The 21,315-nt window shown below is 37.1% G+C and overlaps 1 protein-coding gene across 1 annotated transcript; it reads left to right on the top strand.

Moving 5' to 3' along the window:
- Positions 1-860: 860 nt before the first annotated feature.
- Positions 861-21,007, top strand: CLIC6 (chloride intracellular channel 6). Its single transcript, XM_070943532.1, has 6 exons — positions 861-2,012; positions 16,879-16,988; positions 18,413-18,538; positions 18,761-18,867; positions 20,225-20,406; positions 20,846-21,007. The coding sequence occupies exons 1-6, from the start codon at positions 861-863 to the stop codon at positions 21,005-21,007; spliced, it is 1,839 nt and encodes a 612-aa protein (XP_070799633.1).
- Positions 21,008-21,315: the final 308 nt, after the last annotated feature.

Genomic DNA, 21,315 nt, shown 5'->3' with positions numbered 1-21,315 from the left:
AGCAGTGATATCAGAGAGACAGAGGCATTTTTCTCTTTTGATTGGGACTTTTTTTTTTTTTAAGAAAAAAAGTGAAGTAAGTGTATTAAGACTACTGAAAACTTAACATTTACATTCCGTCATACACTCCTCTTTCAAAAAAAACAAAAAAACACCAAATTATTCCCCATCCCTGCCAATAGTTTCCACTTTAAAAGTTTGTAAGTAGCCATCTATATGCTGTAAATGTGCATTGAGTCCCATGTATTTATGGCACATCAGAAAACATCTCTTCTAATGTGCATTCAGTAGCTACGTAGATGAAGACATTGAGACCTGAATCCAGAGAGGGACAGGCAGGGCAATCCAAATCTATTCAAGCACATTTCATACCAATTGCCCCTCCCCAAAAACCATTTTCTAACAGGATATGGTGATTGTCTCTACCTCTATAGTTACAGGCTTGTTAGCATTTTCAAAACAAGATATGGAACCCAAAATCAGGTAGAACCCTAAACAATACTTGGAGAAAAGTGCAGTCTTAGGTAGGAAGTTTGGGGATAAAGGTTTGCCCTCCCCCCGCTCCTTTCCCTTTTTTAGTATTTTCTCCCTCAGCGCCCTGGAAAGGCAAAGGTGAGGACGGCAACTTCACCAGTTGCTTTTGAGCATGCGCGCACCCCTCGGGCAGGCTACCTAGTGGAGAGTAAAGAATGTGACCCTTGGGGCTGGGCAAGTCTTAGTCTTAATCCCCACACAGAGCGCGGGGAGGACAGAGTCGCCATTGCGAGAGGGCGAGCCGGCGAAGAGCTCGGCGCTCTTAGCAGCGAGGAGGCAAACCTGCCACCTGCAGTTGGTCCGTTTTTCCCCCTGAGGAGGTCAGCATGGCAGAGGCGCGAGGGTCGCTCCAACGGCCAGCTCCGGCCGAAAAGAACGAAGAAGCGTTAGAGAAAGGCGTGGGCGAAAATGGAGCGCCGGTGGACTCAGGCGAAGACGAGGAGGCGAAGGAGCGCCCCGCCTGCACCGCCGAGGAGGGCGACCCTCTGAAAGAAGCATCTGAAGAAACAGCCCGGGAGGAAGAAGGCGGGAGCCACGGGACGAGTTCTCCGAGCCAGAGCAGTGGAGAGACGACCCCAAAGACCGAGGACGAGGATCAGGCGAGTTTAGCGGGGCCACCTGCAGAGCAAGTTGGACCAGCAGGCAGTCCGAGCGCAGAAGGAACAACTAGCGCGGAAAGCCCCGAGGAAGAATCTGAGGGCAACACCTGGGCTGAGGCTCCTGTCCCCGAGGAGCCTCCGCAGCAGGAGGGAGAGTCGGCCGGGGGCCGAAGGACAAGCCCGACCGAGGCAGAAGACGCCTCCGAAGGAGAGGAGCCCGCGGAGGAAAGGAGCACAGCTGAGCAAATCCCAGGATTGGAAGAGTGCGCTGAGGATGAGAGAGAAGAAGACACGGCCGAAAAAAGCTCCGAAAAAGAATCTCCTGAAGTTGCTCAAGAAGAAGAAGAAGAAGAAGGACAAGAGGAGGACGAGGCGGAGAGTACTATCCCGCTGGAGGAGCAGTGGCGGACCGGAGAGGAGACTCTGCGGGGAGACAGCCCTCCTAGCGAGAGCCCCGTTGAAGAAACTCTGGCGGCAGAGGAGGATCTCGCGGTGGAAGAGGCAGAAGTAAACCAGAAAAGCCCACCAGCGCCAGATGCCAGTACAGAGGAAGCTGGTGCCCAGGATAATCCTGAGGCGAGTGCAGAGGAAGAGGGGGAGGAGGAGGAGCAGCAGCAGCAGCAGCAGCAGGAGGAGGAGGAGCAGCCCGCCGATTCTGGAGCGGTGGGATCTCTGGGAGAGGCCGATGAACTCAGCAGCCAGATACAGCAGGATGAGCCTGTTGGCAGATCCGCTGAAGGGGCGGAAGAAGTAGATGGTCTGGGGCTGAATGGCCTTCAAGGGAGAGAAGAAGAAGCCACTGTAGAAGGGAAGCAGACCCTCCCCCACGATGTGCCTGAGCAAGAGAAACAGGAACATGACATTTCTCTCTTTGTAAAAGTAAGGATACTACATAAGCATCGGTGTCGTTAGCCATCGCAGAATATTGCTCAAAACCGCAGCTTTTGGTATCAGCAATAATAAAAATGGTGATATTGTAGGTTGCTGCTTTTTAATGAAACTACTTGAATAAGGTACAACTTTGGGCCAGTTAGGTAACTCTAGACTTTGGAATCAGGGAGCTTCTCTTTAGTTAGCATTTTTTCCCTTTTAAACTGTGCTGTCTATAACTTATTTGTTTGAGTAGGATCCTGTGTACCTGCAGGGAAGTTACATATTGATGGTGTCAGTGCTTTAGAGATCACACCCAAAGTTTTGATAACAAAGTCGTGCTTGAGGATCTAATTTAGAATCTCCACAGCATAATCAATTTATCATTTAGTGAATTCAATATAAAGGTTTGAAATAGGCGAGAAACTAAGTATTGTGTATTTATTTGGATTCTGCTGAACTTGCCAGTAAGATTGTGAGAGTTTTCATTGTTAGTTTTGAACTTGGGGGTGGAGAGTATAGCAAACTTGGGACCAAATTCTACTGCTGAGCTTCAGAGAAAGCTATGATTGATAACAATTTTTAGTTAATTGTTGATAATTTTGTTTTTCTAGAGTCAATAATTATCATTTTGAATATAAAAGAGTACCTTTAGAAATAAGTTGAGTGGAAAGCATCCTCAGAAGTGTACATCAAAATGTTCACTAGAAATAGTAGAAAAAAAAGTAGTGAAAAAAATTCTAACAGACATGTTTATCCTCTGGGAGACATGGTGTAAACATGGGGTGTTTATCTTTGTATCATATCTTTAAATCTGGTATCTTCAAGATGTATTCAAAGTAAAATTCCAATATCGCCAGCCAGCAGTAGGTATGGAGATCATCAAATTTAGAAGACTGCAGTGTAAATCTATCCTTTTTCTTCAACTTGATAGTTTGGGACATAAGTCCATGGTAATATGAAAAACTTACTTATTCTTGCATGGAGTATGTAGTCTATTAAATAGCAGAAAAGTCGTGAAAAAAAGAAGAGGGCAAAAGAGGAGGGAGATGGCAGAGAATGAGGTGGCTGGGTGGAGTCACTGAAGCAGTCAATGTGGGCTTAAATGGTGGTGGTGGGGATGGTAGAGGACAGGAAGGCCTGGAGGAAAGTTTTTCATGAGGTCGTGATGGATTGGACATGACTTTGCAACTAACAAGTTAAATGGAAAATATGAGAAGCTTTAACCCAAATATTGGCAGATTTATATTGTTGAGGTTATAGTTTACAAATGTGTACATGATTCAAATGGGTGGAAAATCATGCATTTCATGAGTTTAATGTGAATATTATTAGGATTTTTTTAATCTAGAGAAATTATGAGAATATTATTTAAACGCAATCCATACTATTGTACTAAGATATAAGAAATAACAGTGACAAAATTTTTCAATGATTTCCATATTCAACTATTATTTTAATATAGCTACTGTACAGGTAGTTGTCAACCTATGACCACAATTGAGCCCAAAATTTATGTTATTAAGTGAGAATTTGTTAAGTGAGTTTTTTCCCATTTTATGACATTTCTTGCCACAGTTGTTAAGTGAATTATTGCAGTTGATAAGTTAGTAATCTGGTTGTTGTGAATCTGGTTTCCCCATTGACTTTGCTTGTCAGAAGGTTGCAAAAAGTGATCACATCCCATGTTGGGATGCTGCAGCAGTCCTAAATATGAGTCAGTTGCTAAGCATCTGAATTTTGATCACATGATCATGGGGATGCTGCAAAGGTTGTAACTGTGAAAAAAGCCATAAGTCACTTTTTTCAGTGCTGTTGTAACTTTGAATAGTCAATAAATGAACTGTTGTATGTCGAGGACTACCTGTATACTCTGGATAGGCAATCCTCCACTTACGACCACATTTGTGACTACAATTTCTATCCTAAGTCAGTGGGGTCATAAAGCGAGTTTTCACATGACAGGACCCATATTTATGGCCATTTTTACCATAGTCATTAAGTGAATCATGAAGCGGTTAAGTGAATCATGCGGTTGTTAAGTGAATCCAGTTTCCTCAATTGACCTTCTTTGTTGGAAGCTGGCTGGAAAGGTGGCAAATTGCGATGGTATGATTGGCACATGTTGCAACCATTGTATAAATGTGAGCTGGTTGCCTAAATGCCTGAACTGTGATCATGTGACTGTGGGGCTGGGGTGATGGTTGTAACTTCAAGGACAGATCATCACCTTTTCTTTAGCTTCAAACCACCATTAAATGAACACCTGCTTTGAGGCACCTCTCATGGCACTTGTCTTGTGAAGCAGCATCCCCCTCATATGGATGCCCCTGACTTGATAGGCTCCCTCAAGGCCATAAAGTCCTGGATTTTGCCCTGGGCACTGGATCAGGTGCTAATGGAGCTTCGATGTGGGTGCAGGTTTAGGGGCCTTAAATGCTATTTCTTTTATGCTATTTTACAATGTTATGGATTATGGTTGTTGCTGTTATCTGTCTGCTGCCCAGAATGCCTTGTTGGACAAATTACTACATATGTTAAATAAATAAATACATGCAATAATTCAGAAAAAAATATTTGAACCAAGCAGGGCACCTGTCTGTTCTTCAACAAAATATTCTAATTTTTTTCAAGCTGCTGATAAAAGTACTGCTGTTTTAAAAGTTTCATTAACTTTAATGAGTTGATTTCTTAAAACATTAGTGTCTTTCTCTTTGCTCATTGGAAACGTGAAAAAAAGTCAAGCAGTTTAACAATAGGCAGCTGTTGCACATGCATGCAGCCAGAAACATTTATTTCTGAAGCATTTTCTCAAAGGCAGCAAAGCCGTGAGAACGAATATTTCTATTAAGAGGCATGAATTGCCTTGCTTCAAGTAAAGAAATAATTAAAGGCTTGTAACTGGCACAGCAGGAGTAGGAAAATGCTATACTGTTAATAGCAACAGCACCTAGACTTATATACCACTTCACAGTGCTTTACAGCCCTTTCTAAGCTGTTTTACAGAGTCAGCATGCTATGTGCTAAGTATGTATAATAATACAAACTCGGTAAGTTAAGGATAGGGCCTTTGTCATTGTCTGCCTACCTGAAAGTAATGATTAGGTGGGCATCGCACACTGACCATAAAAGTGCTGGCTCTGGAATTTCCTCAACAAAAAACTTTCCTGTTATTTTGCAATGGTAGAATCAATTTCTTACTGACAAAAATTAAGATCCAGATGTACTCTAACTTTAAAGTAAATCTTATACTTGGTGGCTTTTTGGTACATATATGGTTGTGATTTCCCAGAAAGGATATGGATTAGCAGTTTCCAAGGCACCCCATTAAACATATATTTTTAAGTTATGGTCTGGAGAACTTCAACCTGCCCAATCTGAGGTGGTTTGGGATTTCATGGCCAGCATGGCTATGACCAAGTTTATTGATGACCTGATTCACAAAGGGGTCACACACTGGATTTGGTTTTTGTGGCAAGGCAATAATAAAGTGATCTGGGGGGGATGTTGCCACCAGTTCCTTGTCATGGACAGACCACTCAAAGTTCTCTGTGGCTGCTTGTGGTGCAGGGAGGAAGGACCTATTCAACTGGTCCACTGATTTCAGAAGATGCTTAGGAGTGCTCAGCTCAATTGAGGCCTTAGTTACTGTTTGGAATAAGAGAGTGTTGGTTGCTTGGATCCATCTGGACTCCCAATGTGAGTTATCCTATAGGTTCCAAGGTTTTTATACGAATTTCAGAACTTAAATAGAAGAAAAGATACCTACAGCACTGTTGAAAGAAAACAAAGAAGAGATCTAACTGATCACAGGTAAGGAAGGATCTTTCTTAAGAGTTTCTTTGGGGTGATAATATTGCAAAATATGCTTATTTTTCCGCTGATTGCATTTGTAGATAACCTGCCATCAGTTCTGTCTACAGTGACTTGAGCCCTCTTCAATAAAACTTTAGGAAGTCACTTTGAAGACTACTTTAGGCATTTATTGAATAAAATCACTCAGACCTGCTTAGAGCTATACTATGGTTGTGTAGGTCTTATGGAATATCTACATGAAGCTATTAGATAAGGTCATTTATCAGCAAGGGGTTAAATATCATTAGTATGCTGACGATAGCTGCCTCTGGCCACCCAAGTGAAACTATCAAAACACTTCTAGTGCCTGGAGGCTGTGCAGGCTGGATATAACTGAGCCAACGGACATCCTAAGTCTAGATGTCAAACCCATCAATTTTATGTTTAATCTTTCGCAAATATTAAGCCTGTATTAGAAAATGCAAAAATTCCAACAGAAAATGTGGGACTTCATAATGCACTTAGGGAAAGCTGGAATTATAAATTCCTTTCATAACCTTCATGTGATTGTGGTATTTTAAGCTCTTTGGGCTGCTTCCTATAGCATTATTTATTTCATTGTTCATTAGTTAAAAGAGTATTTTCTCAATTTACATTAGGCATAACATACCTGGTCATTTATTTAATTATCTGTTGACATTTTTGAAAATTATACTTGTAAATTGTTCAATTGTTAAAAGTTATTTGTTAGATTATTCGTTAATTATTTGTTATTTGGAAATTGATGTTTTAAATACTTACAGATTTATTTAGAATTTATATTGAATTCACATATAAGTTAGAAATAACTTCCATTGGAGAGAGCCTCTGAGAGCCTCTGAGTTCTAGTCCTTTGTGCCTTAGGCACAAATCCAGATGGGTGACCTTGGGCCAGTCATTTTCTTGCTAAGCCCTAGGAAAGAGATAATGGCAAACCACTTCTGAAATGGTTTGCCAAAGAAACTGTAGGGACTTGTCCAGGCAGTCACCAGTATTCAGTAATGACTCAAAGGCACCCTCTCCCCCAAAAAAGTTTCATTGAAGTCAACAGAGTTTTGATATGATTTGATAGAAAGTACTTTTTCCCATTTATGGAAAATGTTACAACTATCATCTTGAGATTGGTTGGCTTATACAATACAGTATGCTTAACCATATGACTTAAAATTCAACAGCTGGGTTCATGGAGGATGATCTTAGGAAATGCATCCTAGGGAATTTGTTTTAGCTTTGTTGTATCTGAAGACTTGATTCTTAATTACCAATTTGCTGTGTTAAAATAATCCAAGTTTTGTGACATTATTAAGTTGTGTTGTATTATATGTATTAAAAAAATCCATGTTTCTTCAGTGTACATCAAGGCATAAATACATAGTCCTCTCAAATATTTCCTCACAGACCACTGAAAATATTTAATTGCAAGATTTAGATGGAAAATGATGGATTTTATACAAGTTTGGTTTATGTGGTTTGAAAGTACTTCATTGACTTCTAAAAATTAAAATGCTTCTGGTTTTGAGCTAGTCCATAGTTTTATAGTAAGAATTATCGAATTTTCAGATGGTGGGCATCAATTTGTTTTAAAAATGTGATAGACATAACCTGAACATTGACATCATGTAAGATTTTTGACATTTTTGGGTTTTTTTTTAATAAAGTTATTTAATTATGAAGTTCTAGAATATCAAAGAGAGGTATTATAGATGCTATGGCAGCCACAGATGCTATGACGCTTATTACTGTTTTGTAAAAGTTGAAAGACTCCAAAGATTCCACTGCCTTGAAATTCTGTCCTATTTGCCTTGACAGTATATCTGAGAAGCTCTCTGTCCCCAATGGGATTGTCTTGACCCACTCACTCCAGCAAAAGAGGCCTACTTTGGATCATAACTGCCAAAGAATTTCAGCTGGTGGGATCCAAGAGAAGTGCCTTTTTTGCTGTGGTCCTGCCCTTTGGAATATTCTCCCTCCAGAGATTTCTTCTGGAAGGACCTTAAGAACCTGACTCTGTTGACTGGTCTGGGGCCCTAATAGGGGTGCTGTATACTGGACTTGACTGAGGGAGTAATGAGAAGGTCCCCACTCCCATGTCACCTATTCTCTTGGTTTTTATCTTATTAGTAATAATAAAAATAATAATAATAAAGTAATAAAAATTATTACTTAATTTTTAACTTTTTATGTTATATTTTTATCATTCTATATGCTTCCCTGAATCACTACAACAGTGAGATGGGTGGCATATAAATTAAACAAACAAACAAACAAATAGGAACAAGTATTTGGGAGAAATTTGGTTCTTCTTTGTATCTACCCTGGAAAAAAATATTTCCCATAATTTAATCTTGTGACAGAGAAATAGTATCAAGATCACATGAAGTATTAATACTGCTATATACTGTCTTCGTAGGACCACACTTGGAATACTGTTCCAGCTCTGGTCACCATGTTACAAAAAGATGTTGAGATTCTAGAAAGAGTGCGAAGAAAAGGAACAAAGATTATTAGGGGTCTGGAGGCTAAACCGTCTGATAAACAGTTGTAGGAACTGGGTATGTCTAGTTTAACGAAGAGAAGGACTAGAGGTGACATGAAAACAGTCTTCCAATATTTGAGGAGCTGCCACAGAGAAGAGGAGGTCAACCTATCAAAAGTTATTAAACTTATCAAAGAGAGATCCAGACTAGAATTAAGGAGTGAACAATTAATCAGTGGAAAAGTTTGCCTTCAGAAGTTGTGAATGTTCCATCACTGGAGGTTTTAAGAAGATTGGAGAGTCTGAACAGTATAGAGTCTTTTGGTTGGGCAGGCGGTTGGACAAGAAGACCTTCAAGGTCCCTTCCAACTTCTTTATTCTGTATTTTGTAGTAGTTCTAGATTTTCTCTCGGATATATTATCAAACTACAGCAGTCTTCCTGAACTTGATACTGGACGAAATTGTTGGGTGTTACTTTTAAAGATTCCAAACTACATCTGGCAGGTATCATCTTAAGGATCACTCAGCATTTACAGTATGCAACAGACTTCTGCTGCCTCTCTTCTCTGAGGAGTAAAAGTAAAGATTTACTTTGTATGTTGGGGAAAAAATTATCTTCCCCCATCCCCAAATGTATGTAGAACTTTAAGAAGTTCCTAGCTCAATAGTAGGAAATGCCAACAAAGAAAATGTTCAGAATCACTGGAAATTATAACGAACTCTTATAACGAACGCAAATGGGTTTATTTATTTGCAGCCAATAAATATTTGGAGCCATGTAACACTGGCATCTTGTTATCTGAAAGGATCACATAGCTTTTGTTCTGTACAGCCTAGTTATTTTAAACTCTGTTATAGAAATAACATATGAAGGTTATCTGATTTTTGTGTTGATAATAAAAACCCATGATGTAGTAAAGAACAGTATGGATTTTCATTTCTGCTATGTTTACACTTGTACTAATGAAAGGTGAAAATGTTTTCTGTCAAGAGATTACTAAATCATCACTTCTGCTGCTGATAAATGTGTTATACTTATGCCCTTGTACTGGGAACAAGAGTCCTGGGAAACAAATGCTTTTCCCATCAGATTTTAGGCTACCAGATCTGGGCTGTCAAGTCCAGATGACTGTTAGATGGCAGCAGAGAGATACGGAAAAATCTTTGTTGCCTTCTAATGATTCTCCAGATTTTTTGCAGCAGAAATCTCTATATGAAACATCATATCTCATTGTATAAATACTTTTTTTAAAAAATCATGGGTAAAATACTCTGCTAGATTTCTAAAATGTAGTAGGCTTAATTATTTTTGTGCACATGGAAGTTTTTCTCTTTACCTTTTTCTATTGAGTAGCCATGGAACAACCTTCTCTAGTCTGATGCATTCTAAGTGTAGTATACGTTATACCTTAATCAGTTTTTCTCTATGATTACCTGTTATTGTGTACTTTATGCTTTATTTAGTATGTTTATACTGTCCTGTAATTCTACTGCCAACTTAGAATTGTAACAAAACCCATTCCTTTACATTTATTCTACAGTAAATGTTATTCTTCTGTGTGCTAAGTAATTTTTTTTATTGTACATATACATTTACATGTAATTTGGTTGTCCATTTAGATTGGATTGCAGTTATAGTAATATGTAATTTCTAAATTAAACTTATTTTTATAATAATATGTAAGTGAATGAGTGAGAAATATTGTTGCTAATCACAAAGTCATCCAGTATTTCTATCTGTTATTTTTGCTTAAGAGACAAACTGTAGGCTCTACAATATTGATGCAGGGGAGTAATTAATCTGATCTATATGTTCAGGATGTGATCCTCCAGGGAAAATTAAAGCATGAAATTCAGTTGGGAATAATATAAATGAAGTAGATTGCTGTCAATTAAGACAGGAAGGGTTGATTGCCTAATATCTTTTAGCCAATGCATCTTTTTGATATATTAAAGAATTGTTGTGCAGCATTGAAAACATTTGTAGCTATCAAACTCTGAAGCATATATTCCTACTTCTTTAGCTTACTTGTGTGGAATGTGTGTGTGTTGTATGTATGTATATATGTGTGTGTATGTGTGTGTTTATAAATAAAGAATGGTTGGAAGAATGAAACTGAAACTTTTGTGATTTGGGGAGAGTCAGTTCTGACTCCCAATTTGAGGAAAAGGAAGCAAAACTGGATCCACCAGTATCTATACACAACCGTTCCTTTGTAGGGTGCTGCAAGGGAGCTATTCTGGTACACTATCTGGGTGTATCTTTATTAGTCTCTTAGCTCAGAATCTGAAATAAAGATGTTATATCTCTCAGATCCACTGGTCCACAGTGTTCTTTCCATATACTGTACTTAAAGCACTATTAATGACAGAAATTGAATGTGAGATTATACTGATATTTGCTTAAGGCAAATCTTTTTTTGCCTCAGAGAATTTAAACAGAATATCTGTAGGATTTTCATTTGGCAGCACTTTTCAGTGTTATACTGCAAGATTTAGTCTTTGTACCTTAGAAGACAGGCATTTAGTGTGGCTTTGATGATATCAGAAAAGCTATAAGTCATGGTGAGTTGAAGTTGGAAAAAAGTGCTAAGAACTACAGGTAGTTTTCTTCAAATATGTTTTTAAAAAAAGAATCAGCAAGCCAGCTACTTGAGAACCAGTTTGGTGAAGTGGTTCAAGGCACCAGGCTTGAAACTGGAAGGTGGTGAGTTCTAATCACACAAAAGTAGTTCAGTGACTGGGCCAGTCACTTTCTCTTAGCCCTAGGAAGCAGGCAATGGCAAACCATTTCGAAAATCTTGCCAAGAAAACTGCAGGGACTTGTCCTTACAGTTGTCAGGATTCATAAACTAATCATAAACACACACACAGACACACATAAAATATTTGTGAACTTTATCTTTCATCATTATAATGCCAACTATGTTTTCTCTTTCTGTGGATATACTATGAGATTATGTCCCAAAGATATTAAAAAAGAAATGACAGATCTGAATGACAGACAGATCTTCTAAGACTGCCTTAGAAGATCTACAGGATAAAGACTTGAAACAAACCTTATCTGATGGAGAAAAGTTAGAAAATACAAATGATAAACCAAGATAATGATCTGGAGAGTGACTTCTTACTGGCTTGTTAAAGCCCCGAAGATGGGAAGTCATTTTTGGGGGGACATTGTAATCTAGATTCCTCTGAGCAAAAGATTGGATTAGATGCCTACATGACCCTTCCTATATCCAACCAGCAGAGGAGTGTAACCTTTTACTGATTTCCTGTAGTTGTTTTCAATTCCTTTCTCTATATTTAAATTTTGGTGAAAGACTATTTTTCATAATATATAACCAAGATAAGTAAAAACTTTAAAACTCCAGCTCACAAGCAAAGACTACCTGCTTTTCATGTTTAATATCACCATTTGGTTCTAGAGCAGAGGTTAGGATTATCAATTTTAGATTGTTTCCCCATTTTTGTCTCATTGCTGTTGTTTTCAACTCCCTACTTCTCATATTATTAAGGGTATTTATTCACAGTTCATTACGGATTTTTATTTTAAATGATATTTACATTAAGGATAGTGGAAACCATATAAAGGATATGTAATTAAAGGACATGTAATTAAAATACCAGTTAATCGCCTTTTCCCAGCCCTATAATGTGTTCCAGAATACAATGCTCTTTTGTTAAAATAATTCCCTTTAAGAATTTAACAAGGCTATATTTTTTCCTTATTGATGTATGATCTTTAGTTGGTCTCCTAGCATGTTATTAAATACGGATTAGAAATAGCATTGGTCTGTTAGAACCATAATTCTTGTAATAGGATAAATAGCAAATACTGTAATATTAATTTCTTGCTTGTGCACTTCTGTCCTTGTTGTACCGAGTTTAAGACCAATACAAACAAAAATGGTCCTGTGGATTTTCTTGGGGAGATGGTGTCCAAGCCAGACAAGAGACAAGTCTTTTCAGAAAGAAAATTATTATATTTCAGCATAACAATCCCTCTATAGTGAAAAGAGTTTGTTTTGTTTTTTCTTAGTCTTTATTTTGTTTTTCTTATTCCCAGGAATTATTCCTTCTCTATTTAGCTCTGATTCATTCACTATTCTTTAGTCTATCCACTTATTATGGGCCCGTATTTCCAACACAATATCTTCTTCCGACTATAGCTATTTTAAGTATTCTAATGTATTTTTCCTTTTAACTCTCTCTGGAATCTTAAGTCTTTAGCCCTTTAACTCGCCCCCCAGTTCTTCCCACCCATTCTCTATCACAGTTACTTGTATGACCTCAGTTGACTGGGTAGAGGTAGTCCTCAACTTATTACCACAATTGAGCCCAAGATTTCTGTTGTTAAGTGAGACATGTGTTAAGTGAGTTTTGTCCTGTTTTATGACCTTTCTTGCCTCAGTTGTTAAGTGAATCATTGCAGCTGATAAGTTTAGTAACCCAGTTTCTGGTGAATCTGGTTTTCTCATTGACTTTGCTTGCCAGAAGATCACAAAAAGTGATCACATGACTTTGGGACACAGCAACAGTCATAAGTTTGAACCAGTTGCCAAGCATCTGAATTTTGATCATCTGATCATGGGGATACTGCAAAGGTTGTAACGCATAATTCACTTTTTTTCAGTGCCGTTGTAACTTTGAATGGTCACTAAATGAATTGTTGTAAGTCGAGGACTACCTGTACTGAGTGGAGGCTGGTGACTATGAGGAGGACCTCCTCCTGTCCAATTCTTCATTTTGACAGCATTTGGCATCTGGAATGTCTGGCTTCTGGAATCCTCCTGCCTTTCATCAGCACCTTTATGTCAACTCGCAAAACATCCCTGGCCTGCTCTTGAGTTGCCATAGGCAAGGGAGATGGGAAAATGAACTCTGCAGCTGAACTCTGCAGCACGTCAGTCAAAACAAAAGCACATTCCAGCCATATCTCTGTCAAGGCCATCTCTGCAGTCACCCACAGTGGCTGGAGGGGAGTGATCTCTACAAACCATTAAATTGCTTCCTTGGAGAATGTGACTGATGACACATCTTGGGAGGGGAGGGGGGAAACAGGGTCAGAGCTGGAACGTAAATTACATGGGGCCAGAGTTGGCTTCACTTGGAATGTGCTGACATGAAGCTCCTAATAAATTTTATTTATTTATTTATTTTATTTATTTGTCAAGAACATATTAGATAATATAAGTATAAGCATGAATTGAATACATAAAATAGATACAAAGAGAGGAAACATTAGGACAGGGACGGTAAGCACGCTGGTGCTCTTATACATGCCCCTTACAGACCTCTTAGGAATGGGGTGTGGTCAACAGTAGACAATCTTAGGTTAAAATTTTGGGGGTTTTGGGATGAAATCACAGAGTCAGGTAGTGCATTCCAGGCATTGACCACTCTGTTGCTGAAGTCATATTTTCTGCAATCGAGTTTGGAGTGGTTCAGTTTAGGTTTGTATCTATTTTTTTTTTTTTTTTTTTAATAAAAAAGTTTTTATTTTCTGATCAAACAAGTATACAATATAAACAATCATTCATACTTTCATCAGAAAAAAAGAAAAAAAAATCAATTTGGTAAACTCAATCTTCAACCCCTCCTCACCACCCCCCACCCCCGACTTCCCAGAACAAAAACAGGGCATAGATTTCACCAAACATTCGCTAAAATAAACTAGCTAACTGCAAGATTTAATAACTCCCAAGACCCCTTAACTCCCCTTTTACAATTTCATCAACCTCCCTTTATATAAACACAAAGTAACATGTAATCCAATAACTCTAAGAATTTTAAAACCATTAACAAATCTTAAACATTCAAACCTAAAAACATTTTTCCCCCTCCTACTTTTCTCAAAGTTCAGATATTTTGAAATCTCATAACAAAAAATAAACCTTAGATATTCACTAATTAAATTTCTACATTTTTATAATTAACCATTAGTACATTAACTAGAAAACCAAAAAAGATTAATCAACCATTAATACATCATATTTAAAAATCAATATTCAACTTTATACTTTTTCCCCCTCAGTAGTTATAACAGAGGTTTGGAACAGAGAGATAGATTGAATCAGCCAATAACTTCTGAGGAAATTGTAGGAGCAATTAAACAATTAAAAATAGGTAAGGCTCCGGGAACAGATGGACTAACAGCTGTTTATTATAAACACTTACAATCCGAAATGTTAGAACCACTAAAAAATTTATTTAATAAGATACAATTAGGAGGAGGAGTACCACCCTCTTGGAAAACAGCCTTTGTTTCACTAATTCCAAAGGAGGACCAAAATTCCATTAAACCGGTTTGTATCTATTGTGTGCTCATGTATTGTTATGGTTGAAGCTGAAGTAGTCATTGACAGGTAGGACGTTATAGCAGATAATTTTATGAGCTACGGTTAGGTCATACTGAAGACGGTGTAGTTCTAAGTTTTCTAAGCCCAGAATTCCAAGTCTGGTGGCATAAGTTATTCTGTTGTTAGCAGAGGAGTGGAGGACTCGTCTCGTCAAATATCTCTGGACTCTCTCAATTGTATTAATGTCCGATATGCAGTGTGAGTTCTAGACAGATGAGCTGTATTTGAGAATTGGTCTAGCAAATGTTTTGTATAAATATTACCAGAGAAGAAACTACACAAGATTAGGTTAACAACTCTTAATGCCTTTTGGGCAATGTTGTTACAGTGGGCTTTGGCACTTAGATCATTAGAGATGAGTACTCCAAGGTCCTTGACAGAGTGAAGGTCGTCTACAAGGTCATGTCCATCCAGCTTGTATTTTATGTTCTCATTTTTTTTTTGGCCAAAGTGTAAGACAGAGCATTTGTTGGTTGAGATTTGAAGTTGCCACTTGTTTAATCATTCTGACACATAGTCAAGGTCTTTTTGAAGGGTAGTAGTATTGTCGGTGGTGTTAAATAGTTTTACTTTATCAGCGAAGAGAATGCAGTTGCTTTTAATATGATCGCAAAGGTCATTTATGTAAAGTATAAAGAGTGTTGATCCTAAAACGCTGCCTTGGGGGACTCCGCTGTTGAGAGGTACAGGATTTGAAATGCCATAAGATTTTAGTTGCCCAGAGTCCCTTGGGAGTTGGGCGGCATAGAAATGTGATTAATTAAATTAAATTAAATTAAATTAGTTTTAGAAGTAGTTTGTCGTGTACCACTGAATCAAAAGTTTTACAGAAGTCTATGTAAATTGCATCTATTGCTTTGCCCTGATCGAGATTTGTAATCCATATGTTTTTGCAGTGTAGGAGTTGCAGATTACAGGATAATTTTCTGATTTTACCTTTGAAAATGGTGCTTTTTACATTATAGCCAGATACTACAAGGAAGACCATAACATCCCCCTCAAATTTATATATTTCATACTTATTTCATATATTTAAGAAGTGAACACTTCTTTTTGTAGTTTAGAATATATAACTAAAGAATAGCAGCTAGTTAATATGTTTCTTTATGTATAAATGTAAAACTCATAACTGACAGTTAATGTCTTCTCTTCCATGTTAGTGTCTCTGGACCTTGACATAAGTTTTTTTGCTAGCATCATACATTACTCCAAGCCATTTTAACTGGTTTGTTGGATAAACTACAACTGGTAGAGTTTACCCAAGAAGTTATACTATAAGCCAGGCATGGCCAACCTGAGGATCTTGAATCAGATGCCAACTCAAACTATTTTTGCAGCCTTTCAGCTTCCAAATCTTTTATTGTGGGCCACACTTCCCAAGAAGTGTGTAGAATCTAGTCTAAGTTACATTAAAATTAAATTAACAAATCAAGTTTATTATTATTACAGTCAAAGACCAGAGACTAGAACAAATAAAAACATTCAATGACTATCCAGTTAAAAATTCTAGAATAAAAATAATAACAGATAAAACATATATTAAAACCATAATTTGGCATCAAGTCTGTCAGTTACACATGGCCTAATTATATCAATCCTTAAATTAATAAATTTGATTTAATAAATTTGATTTGAACATGAAAATGATTGCAAACTCTTAATTTCATGATTGCAAGGAGACTTGAATCTCTCTCATTGTACATTTTATTCTGAAATATTCCTATCTTCTGTTTAGCTGAAAAGATCTAGAGAAAAGTTCCCCAACCTTTCCAGCTTTGGGTGGGGGGGAGAAAGGGGATGGTTCTCTGTGGGTGGGGGCAAGCACGCGCACAGCTCCATTTGCATGAGCAGCGGGCACGCTCACCCACCACTCATGCAAATGGAGCACATACACCCGCTGCTTGGGCAAGTGGGGATACCCGGTTGCCCATCACTTCCACGGCCCGGTTCTGAAAGACTCAAAGCTTGGTAGTGGGCTGCGGCTTGGGGATTGGAGACTCCTGATGTAGAGGTGAACCAGACAGGAAAAATGGTACAGTGTTGCTGTCATTTAATTATGTATCTGGAAGAAACAAGAGAAGAAACTTCAAGGGAGCACTGAGGCTGAAATTATGGGCGACATGGACTATGTGCATCATGAACTAATGATTGAGCATCTTAAATTAATGCCAGTAGTTTAATTAATATTCATTCTTGCCGTAGGCTGGCAGTGATGGGGAAAGTATTGGAAACTGCCCATTTTCTCAACGTCTCTTCATGATTCTCTGGCTAAAGGGTGTTATTTTTAATGTTACCACTGTGGATTTGAAACGGTGAGTTATAATGCTTTTTCTCCATTTATTTATTTTTAATATTTATTTATTTTTAATATTAAATCTTTTAGCTTCCAGGCCCAGAATTTATATTTCTAATTACTTAGAGAGGTATTTGTAAACTTTCATTAAATCCAAGTGACTTCTTATCAGTTCCTTCACTGTCATGAAATAATTGCATGTTTTAGGTATAATATAATTTTTATACAGTTTTAGATATAAATTTGGAACTATGACTTCTATCTGTTTAGAGAGTGTCAAGTGTCTGTTTTGGCTGCCATTCCAGAATTACAATAAAGATTTAGTTCCTAGCGATGCTTGTCCATGTAGAGAAAAAAATTGGGAATTTTTCCAAAACAGTGACTATTATCAAAGCATTTTGATAATACAGTACTACTTTAGTACTGTATGACATATCACTAAGTGACTGTTTTGGAAAAACAGGACTTCAACAGCACCATTGAATGAGAAATGGTTAAACTTCCACAGGTATAAGGTTTCAGGCAATTTCAGAAAATCTCAAGAAATATAATAGTTTATTAATACAGTTTTTGATAAAATACTGGTAATCCATTTCACGTTTAACTTTTAACTGCATAATCAACTCTTCCTCCCCACTCTCTGCCTCGCCCTTAATTAAATTCTATATTAGAATAGCCTTTCTATGTGTCTGATGAAGGGAAATCTAGATCAATAAGGTTATGCCTTTGGAGAAAATGTGTCAATTGGAAAAGATGCTACCAAAATTTTGCCATCATAGACTCATATGGCTTTCCTCATATAATGCCTGATTTGTTGCTGTGTCAGGAGCTGACATAAGGATTGACATTGTGTTGGTCACTTTCCCAATCAGTTGATCATTTCTGGATATCATCAGTTCTTTTTTCCCAGATATTTCAATGAAAAGAGAAAGTCACAATTTTTGTAGTCTTCCCAGCTGCCATGAAGAGGGGGAAAACCATGTTTCCCTATTTCTTCCCCCCCCCCACATTTCCCAAAAAATAATGAAAAATATATATTGTATTGTTTAGAGTTACCACCATCTAAAGCGTCAGAGGGAAGATTAGTCAAGCTATCTCTTTCTTTATGATGGCCAGAATGCTAAGAGAAGACATATTCTTTCAAAGTCATATTAGTATAGCATCTTTCCACTTCCACAGAGAAGAGTTGTTTTGCTATTAACCCTTTTGAATCTCCTTGAATGACATAATTGATAGGTTTTGCTAACTCCCTCAACCCTAAACAAGAAAAAAATGTCTACCTAGTCTGAACTAAATATAATTTACTTCCAATAAATGTACTTAAATACCACATTGGCAATCACAATTTTAAATTCCAAGATAGGTAGCTGAATTAAAATGCAATAATTTGTACAGTTGACCAGTTTTTGTTTTCCTCAAACAAGTTATTTCTTTTTTGAATAGGAAACCTGCAGACTTACAGAAATTAGCTCCAGGAACAAATCCTCCATTTATAACTTTTGATGATGATGTTAAAATAGATGTAAATAAAATTGAAGAATTTCTAGAAGAAAAGTTAGCACCACCAAGGTACAGTATTCTGCTGTGCTACGATTAGTTTGATGTTATATAGAATGAATATTCTTAAATCATTGGGTATCAAGAGACTGTGGATTGAAAAAGATTAAAGATGGCTAATGGATAGGTAAGGGATATGATTGGCACAGGCAGTTTAGTTCTATTTCAGAGTTTCAAATACAATGCTGAAAAATAATTAGATGGCATTAAATTCTTATATGTTAAATTTTTCAGATATCCTAAACTTGCACCAAAACATACAGAATCTTACTCTGCAGGAAATGATGTCTTTGCTAAATTTTCTGCATTCATAAAAAATACAAGGGAAGATGTCAATGAACGTAAGTATTATAAACTTTGCTCTGCTTCAGTTTCCATAGACTCCATGTCATCTGTGTTTGGCACCTATATCTATTAACTCACCTGCAGGAAATCCAGAATTGCAAAGACCAAAATGCGATCATTCTATCTGCATTAATAATTTTTTTTGCAGAACTTTCAGGTTTGTTTCTTTTCATAAGCTTCTGCTAATGTAGCATTCAAGTCACAGATCCCTTACAAGAGAATACTACCTTGATTTACAGGCCTCCACAACAACCCTCAAAATTCTTGTTTACATAGAACTAGAGGAATGGAGAAAGGCAGTTGGGATTGAGCTGGGTAGCTTGACTCTGTACATGTTCTTGCAAGTGTTCCAGCATGCCCAGTAGCCTAAGTAAAGAGAGTTGTGGGAAAACTAATAAAGAGGATCCCCGCCCCCATTTTGTTTTAGCAATGGACTAAAAACAGGCTATGGCTTCTGGATTTTTTGTTTGCTTGTTTTTTGAGTCATTGTCTCAAAAATGATAGGGTGTGTTTCTGTTCTGATTTGATGAATGCAGAAGGTAGTGAGATAATTTCCATTGTCTTAGATTATTTCTTTCACAAGTTCTACCCTTGAGTTAACTTTCAGTGCCCTGTTCAAGAAGCCTTTCTATAGCTATTTATCTTACTCCTGCCTAGATTACAGTCTTTCAGCAATATGCAACCTTGGTTACAGCTCCTGGGAGAGAAAAGTGCTTGGTTGCAAAATTGTCCCAAAGCTATCATATCATTATAGCTAGCCAAGGATTTTATATGCAATAGCAGTTTCAAAAACACCCCTTTAGAGTAATTTATTTTATTTGCTTTTTTCTCCCCCCCCCCCGCTTTTATTCATTTAGTTTCTTTTCTAATTGGTAGCTAATGTTTTGTGACTATTGATCATGCTTCATCATGTTTAGTAGTTTACTTGTTTCCTTTAGATTATTATATGTTAAGACACCACCCAACCTGATTTATTCTCCAGTTTGCTACCTGAATATACTTATTTTTTTCTCCTTTATTCTGTTCTTTACCATTAAACTTGATCCATTTGTCACTGTGTTCAGACCAGATTGATAGTGCAAGAGCTTGGCTCCACTGTTCTGAAAATTATATCTTCTCCTTTCTCCCACATGGGCAGCTTTGTCACTTGTGTGGTGAATGTGTGGAGAGTTGAGTGGGATGGGAAGTATTTTTTCAAGTTATTTTCTCAACATCTTTCTATTATAGCACGTATCAGATTTCTCCCTCAAAGTATACAGACTGTTGTCTTCCTCTTTATGGGTGTTGCTGTTTTGGCTACTTAATTATCAGTGAACAAATAGTGAATTCCATTATTCTCCTTTTTTATTTTAGATTTAGAAAAAACATTGCTTAAGGCTTTAAATAAACTGAATACTTACTTAAATACCCCCTTGCCTGAAGAAATAGATGCCAATAGCACTGAAGACATCACTGTTTCCACAAGGAAATTCCTAGATGGTGATGAACTCACATTGGCAGATTGCAATCTCTTGCCAAAGCTTCATATCATCAAGGTTTGTTTTTTTCCCCCTTTATGTAAAAATTAGTAATGCATGCAACAATAATTCCTCCTTTACATTTATTTTATACTGAATACTTCAAACTATGTTTGCATGCACATTAATGTAGTATTTATTCTAATTTGTCATATAATCCATGTCCAAAAAATTATAATTTCAACCCATATTTGCCTTACATTTAATATTTTAAAAATCCTTACTTTAACTTGAATCTATTTTATCCCTTTAATTCAAGTCAATTAATGAAGACCAAAAACTGTGAATGTCCTATTTTTTCCAGATTATCTGTTTTTCAAAATGCAAGGTCTAAAATACCTTTTAGTGCTACATTAAAGTTCAGTTTGTACAATTTTCTATCACCATATTTTTGTTTTCTACTAATTACATAAGAACAGTACTCTATTGATAACGATTTCATTTATTTTTTTTTAAGGTTGTGGCAAAGAAGTTTAGAAATTTTGAATTTCCATCTGAAATGACTGGTATCTGGAGATATTTGAATAATGCATATGATAGGGATGAGTTCATAAATACATGCCCTGCAGATCGGGAAATAGAATATGCCTACCTGGATGTTGCAAAAAGAATGAAATAAATCAAGAATGTTCTGTGTCTTATATTTGTTCTGAGTGGTTTGTTTTTTTTTAAATTGAATCAAAAGCAAAGCATCCATTCATCAGCAAGGTTAAAAAATGGAGAATTTTCCTGGGAAAATTATTTTATTAATCTACTTATTACAAAGTATAGTGTGCAGGGGATTTTGTGTGTGTGTGTGTGTGTGTGTGTGTGTGTGTGTGTGTATATGCAATTGTGGATATGCAAATGAACTAGACATATGTATTGTATGTTAAGTTTCATATAAACTAAAACATTCTCAAGAACAGTGACATTTACATTATATAA

The sequence above is a fragment of the Pituophis catenifer genome, unplaced genomic scaffold, assembly GCF_029215685.1.
Source record: "Pituophis catenifer annectens isolate HBS135680 unplaced genomic scaffold, rPitCat1.0.hap2 SCAF_4, whole genome shotgun sequence".
In the NCBI taxonomy this organism is placed as follows: Eukaryota; Metazoa; Chordata; class Lepidosauria; order Squamata; family Colubridae; genus Pituophis; species Pituophis catenifer.
The sequence above is the reverse complement of the archived record's forward strand: the minus strand, read 5'-3'. Positions and strand labels throughout refer to the sequence as shown.